This window comes from Populus euphratica, unplaced genomic scaffold (assembly GCF_000495115.2).
Source record: "Populus euphratica unplaced genomic scaffold, PopEup_1.0 scaffold7.1, whole genome shotgun sequence".
NCBI lineage: Eukaryota > Viridiplantae > Streptophyta > Magnoliopsida > Malpighiales > Salicaceae > Populus > Populus euphratica.
In genome coordinates, this window is record NW_011499871.1 from 1,657,417 (window position 1) to 1,663,421 (window position 6,005).

The 6,005-nt window shown below is 32.2% G+C and overlaps 1 protein-coding gene across 2 annotated transcripts; it reads right to left on the reverse strand.

The window, feature by feature from the left end:
* Positions 1 to 792: 792 nt before the first annotated feature.
* On the reverse strand, positions 793 to 4,282 carry LOC105127374 (BTB/POZ domain-containing protein POB1-like). 2 transcript variants are annotated; one of them, XM_011028643.1, is made up of 6 exons: positions 3,861 to 4,282; positions 3,113 to 3,238; positions 2,869 to 2,990; positions 2,728 to 2,791; positions 2,213 to 2,492; positions 793 to 1,924 (listed from the first exon to the last, which is right to left on the reverse strand). In XM_011028643.1, exons 1-6 carry the CDS (start codon positions 4,108 to 4,110, stop codon positions 1,111 to 1,113), a joined length of 1,656 nt encoding a protein of 551 aa, XP_011026945.1. In that variant the 5' UTR covers positions 4,111 to 4,282; the 3' UTR covers positions 793 to 1,110. The 2 variants fall into 2 exon arrangements, with proteins under 2 accessions (XP_011026945.1, XP_011026946.1); XM_011028644.1 differs by having other exon boundaries at positions 3,113 to 3,266; positions 3,861 to 4,056.
* Positions 4,283 to 6,005: the final 1,723 nt, after the last annotated feature.

Below are 6,005 nucleotides of genomic sequence, written 5' to 3' on the forward strand. Positions count from 1 at the left end.
GTTTTTTGTTAATTGGCTGGGAATTGAGTTTCTTAAATGAGTTCGGGTCTAAGATTTCACAGATTATTAGTTTGGGAGAATAACTCAATTTTAGAAGATTTGTTTAGGTTTGCTTTTTAAAAAAAAACTTAAAGTTTTTTAGTTTCATCCTCCAATATTTATTTAATTGGAGAATAAGATCTATTTTTATTTTATTTTTTTATGTAGGATATTTTACTAATAATAAAAATAACTTGGTTGCCTCAAATCTTTTATTTATCATTTTTTGTTAAATTTATTTTTTTTAAAAATAAATTTTATTTTTTAATTAAATTAAATTAATTGATTAAATAAAAAATATTCACATTATGATATTTTGTTTAATTTGTTTTTTAAGTCATTACTTTAACACGTGTAACCTCTTTCAACATCTTTCAATGTCGTCTTGCAATATTTTTTAGTGACATTAGAATTATGTTGATGCCTATAACAAAGTAAAAATAAGTTCCAATGAGTTTTTACTTTTTATTCTTTCAAGTATAATATTAACAGCTTTTTTTTTCCGTTAATTATTTTCTCCCTTTTTCTTTTGTTAACTCTACATACTATCAATATTTTTTTTATTAATATTATTAAATTAACCATATCTATTCAATCCAATCAAATTAACACCCCATTTCTCTAAAAATTTTTATTTTAAAAAAAAAAACAATATCATCATCTAAACGTTTTTTTAAGCTAGGAAAAATTTGGGTTAGCTAGCATAACAAGTGTCTAAGCTCTAACATAAGGAAATGAGCATGAAAAAAAAAATTGCTCAATCAGTAACTTTCCAGTAATTAAGATGTCACTGGACACCTAGCATCCTATCTAGGTAAACATAATTAACGGTAATTTTCATCTCTTTTCTCTTCCCTGATTGTTTGCATGTGAAAATGCCAAAGCATTTTAATAGGAGAGCCCCAGTGTGATTTGTATCTGAATGTACAATTCATCTAGCCAGGTCAAAATAGCATCTTGGATAGTTTGCAGATTACTTTCAAGCGTCGCTGGAATGAATAGATCAAATAACGCCAGCAAGGAAAACCCCAAATCAACTTAGGGCAAAAGCCGAGTCCTGGAGGTAAAAACTCATTGCCTTATGGTAAGCTCAGCCCTGAGATGGAGGGTGCCATTAATAAAATAATTGCTGTCATCTTCCATGAATGCTTCCCAGAGTACACCGAACAGGTTCCGATACCCAACAGCCTTCCCACCTGTGAAAGTGTAGTTCCCTTTGTTCTTGTTGACATAACCCTCAGTTGGCTTTGACCTGGCTGCAAACTCATAGTCAACAGCAAAGCTCGCTGATCCCTTTTCTTGCATTCCCAGAAAAAGTCCAAAACAGTGATACGTGCCCTGTTGGTCCATGTTGCAGTGGGCAGACAAGAAAAACCCCTGTCCACCAAGGTGAAATGCTTGTGAATACACCCGACCAGTTGGAAAGAGTTGTGCACACTCCTCCCGCTTCAAGTCCAGGTACACCACACATTGCTGATGAGGACTTTCAAAATCAACCACCTTGACAGGTCGGTACTTATATGCCCGCTCCACAAAGCGACGATTGACAGCATTGGGTACATCTACTGCAAGAGCACGCTGCCTAAGTGGTGTCTCAGCCTTGAAAAACAAGGCCTCCAGCACAACCTTGGATGCAAATTCAGGGTGAAAGTCATTGCAATTTAAAACCTTCTTCAATTTTCGACAAGTCATATATGGGAAACGGATTAGTTGAACAAGTCGTTTGCCAAGAACTTCTTTCCGCTCCTCCAATTTGGGATAATGAGTATGCGCCCACTTGAGCACTAAGTCATATATAGTATCCTCTGAAGCTGCCTGGAGATAATCACTGGATAGCACAGCCTCAATACCAGCCAAAGGCAATTTAAGCACCTCTTCCTGAAACCTAACCAGAAATGAAGCTCAATAGCATGGGTCAATAATTCAAGAAATAAATGACAGAAGCTCAAATGCATTTTCCACATTATTCCATGGGAAATTAGTGCTGCCAGCAGCTAACAAGAATAAGCTCAAAATATTCTTTCCACGTTAATTAAGCAAAAGCTGTGGGCATTGCCAAAATAAATACATGAGTACATTCAACATTGGCATAAAATCATAAAGAAAATTTCTAATAATAACAGGCAAGCCATCAATTACAAAGAAAATCGAGCTGCAAATAAAAGAGGCTTACTTATATATATCTTTGTATCTCACAGATAGAAACTTCTTTGCTGCATTCGTCAGGGGCTGAGCTGCTTCGGCCATTACAATACTCGAAGGAAGGTCCAAGTAGAGCAAAGCAGATTCACAGGTCATTGGGATGTCGCGCAATAACTTGCTGCAATATCTCATGCATGATGCAACCTTGAATTTGTAGGCCGCCAAGAGCACATCCAGCAAAGCAGTCGCTCGGCACGCTGATAAGTTGTTACTATATATAAAATTGAGGAGGTCCATTAAGGCCTCTTCTTCTGCTCCAGGAGAACAAACAGGGGAAGAAGAAAACAGCAATAAGTCAACTTCATCAACTCGAGAGAACAAAGAAAAAAATGAAAATGATGATGGCCTATAAATGTGTATAGGTGCATAACTAACACTGAAAAAACTATATAAAATTATATATATATATATATATATATATATGAGCAGCCATCAAGAGGCACTAGTAACCAGAAACATCCAATAACCTAATGCTACTGTATTTACCAGAGGCATTTATCTGTATAGTAACGTCTCGCTGCGCTGACTCTTTTATCCCATTTAAAAATAACTGCAAGAAATAACAAAACTTTATAAAGGCACAAAGTTCAAACAATAAAAGCAGTAAAACAAGGCACGGCCTCTCACCTCGTGAAAAAATAAACTCTTGGCTGCCAATATTGCAGAGCTAATATGTACACTCTTAACTCTTAGAACTGTTTTACAATCCATGCTCCAGGATGAGTCACTGCTTGGACCAGCAGCATCACCTACACAAGTAAATAACCAATCATACAAACAGAAAGCATTTTAACATGGCAATGGATACAATTTACATGCAAGTGACCAACAGAAGTAAAGACGATACAATAGAATAAAATAAGAAAAATACCACGTTGATGAAAATCCAATTGAGCATCTATAGGAGACCCCTCAACCATGGCCACAGTATCCTCTGTGTCGGGAATGTTACAAGTCAGTGCCTGCTCATCCTCACTTTGCCCCACGATTTCCACGGCTAAATGCCACAAAGTGTGAGCCACGTTCTAATCAGCAAAACCAGTATCAACAGATACTAGTAATAGTATTTTATTACTACAAATAAAATCAAAGAATCCAAAATTGCTAAATACAAGAACTTTAAAGTAAAATTAAGAGTTCCATTAGCAAGAAAGTCATTATTTTTTATACATAAAAGACATTAAATCAAAATCCCATTAAATGGTCACCATAATTTTTTAAAAAAAAATTAAAAATAAAACCAAACTTTTATAAAGAACAAAGCTAAAAGCTCTAAATTATCCAATAACAGTTAACAATGCTAAAGATTGAAACTTTACGGAAAACCAACAATTCCCAGTAACAAGAAAGCCATCACTTGATACATAAAACCACATTATATTCTAAATTTCCTCACTTCGGCAACGTAATTTTCAAACTCACATTAAAATTTATAAAATAAATGACAATCGTAGTGGCAAAAGCAATTTAGTAAAGCGAACAATTATCAATTAACAACAAAATCATTACTTTCAATTCAAAAAACACATTATATCAAGCCAAGCAATCATCCAAATTCATAAAAAAGAAATCCAAACTTTATAATTAAAAAAAAGAAGAAAAAATACGGAAGTACTGACCTTTATCTTTCTTAACATCCTTTCTTCTTCTCTTTCTGTTACGGGCCCACTCAGTGATGCTAGAGCAGCCATCACCGGCTGATTTTACATCAGGCAAACCAGCGACGATCTCGATCTTTAACACCCTATCAGAGAAATTACTGTCATTGAAAGCGAAACTGAAATCACAGTCCAACCGGGACTCGACGGGAGAGACGTACGAGTCCATGTCAATTCGAGGATCAAAGAGGTCTGCCCCCGGTAATATCATTAAAAAGAGAGAATCTGTAAGGGCTTTTCATTTGATTTTTAAAGATTTTGAAACCTTGCAAATTGGGGATTTGTTTTAATTAATTAGTTTGGATTTATTGTTAGTTAGGGTGTGAGAAACCAGGAAGTTAGTTTGAGAGTGAAGTTGGGGATCTAGCATAGTTACCAAACATAGACAGTTAGTTAATATTTTGGATTTTCTTTGTCTCGAGAAAAAATGAACAGAGAAAATTATTTGAAAATAAATTATTATTTAGAGAGATAATTTTGATTAAAAAAAGCTGTAGTAACTAATAAAGTAGTCTATTATTATTATTATTATTATTATTATTATTATTATTATTATAAAAACACTATAAACTCTCTTGGATTTCACTATGTTTCGGAGTAATACATTTTTTTATTATCAAAATTTTATTATCTTTGATTGCATTTTTTTTTTTATAATCATAAAAAAATCAAGAGTAAAACAAGGAGAAATCAAGTGGCCGATTAGAAGCTATGCGAAAAATTCACTGTAATCTACCTACTTTCTTTTGAATTTCTTTTTATTATCTTTAGTTTTTGAAATTTTTATTTGAATTCAAATTTTTATTTTGTTTCATTTGTTATCTTTAAATTTAAGAGAGAAAAGAAAACGTTATCAAATTACAAGAGAAGAAAAAAAAGTTGTCGATTAACCCGATTTTAATAACAAAAATAATTAATCTTAGTATTAGTAGATTTTTTTCTATTTTCTATGAAGATTTTTTTACTAATTTAACCCTAGAAATGATTTTATTCAGGTATGTAAGGTTGTTATAGATATTTTCAAGTGGAAATGAAATGTTTTTAAGTAAAATTAAAAATAATTATTTTTAAAAGTAAAAAACTCAACTTTCCGGCCATTTAATTCAAGACAACGCCTTATTTTACTTTATTTAAAAAAAAAATGAATGGATGACAAGTCATTTGTCCCTTTTGTTAATAAAATTGCAAGCTCGTACGCATGGCATTCTCTATTTTGATAAAATGCGTTGAGCCTTCTAGATAGACGCTTGGTGGCCTCTATTTCTTGGGCCATTATGTTTTTTTTTTCTTTTTTTTCTTATTAAACTTGATTTAAATAAATAACTATATTAAAAATATTATTTTATGAAATGTTATTGAATTTATGTTTTGTTTATTGATGGCATTATAGGTTTTCTTTACAAAATTATCAAACACTTATTTTTGGATAACCCTCCGTGATTGTCTTTATTTTTTAAAAAATTTTATTTGCTTACTTTTTTACCATGTTTTTTATTATCAATTGGATACATAAAAAAAGACTCCAAAAAGTTCAAGTGTATTATTTATATATTTTTTTAAAGTATCCACAGAATAATCATCAATACATTATTTTTTATTAAAGTTTTATTTTATGATTATGATAATTATTTGTTTCGAAAAATGAACGTTTTGATTAAAAAAGAAATAAAAAAAAGCACATTAATAGGACAAATAGGTTTTAATTATATAAAAAAAAAAGATGTTTTTTTATCCTTATTTGGGGTTGCCAGAGTGTTTTGGATATTTAATCTATTTGCATTTGGTTTTTATCAATTGAAATACATTGTCTGCGCAAGAAGCTCACGGGATTAGCTTGTCCCAAATTTGGTCCAATCAAACTTCTTGGGACTAAGCAATTTCATTAAAACAAAGGGTTGAGACTTGAGAATCTTGGGCCTGATATGTATATTGTTTAGGCCCATAACAACTTAGCTATTGGGCCTAGTTGCTTCTTCACCCGGCTATTTGCTGAGAGGGGCCCTTTTAAGGAAATTAAGCAACGTCATCACATTAAAACTCATATACACATCATTTTGAGAGTTTTGGGCCAAACATAAATAGCACCCACTTAATTTCCTTATTAAG

Excerpts from the sequence above, each read along its gene's own strand:
- LOC105127374 (XM_011028643.1), bottom strand. The coding sequence starts at position 4,110 with ATGATATTACCGGGGGCAGACCTCTTTGATCCTCGAATTGACATGGAC. Across the intron at positions 3,239-3,860 it reads GGATGTTAAGAAAGATAAAG|CCGTGGAAATCGTGGGGCAA; the intron begins GTCAGTACTTCC and ends TGTGGCATTTAG. Across the intron at positions 1,925-2,212 it reads AGATACAAAGATATATATAA|GTTTCAGGAAGAGGTGCTTA; the intron begins GTAAGCCTCTTT and ends ATTTCTGGTTAG.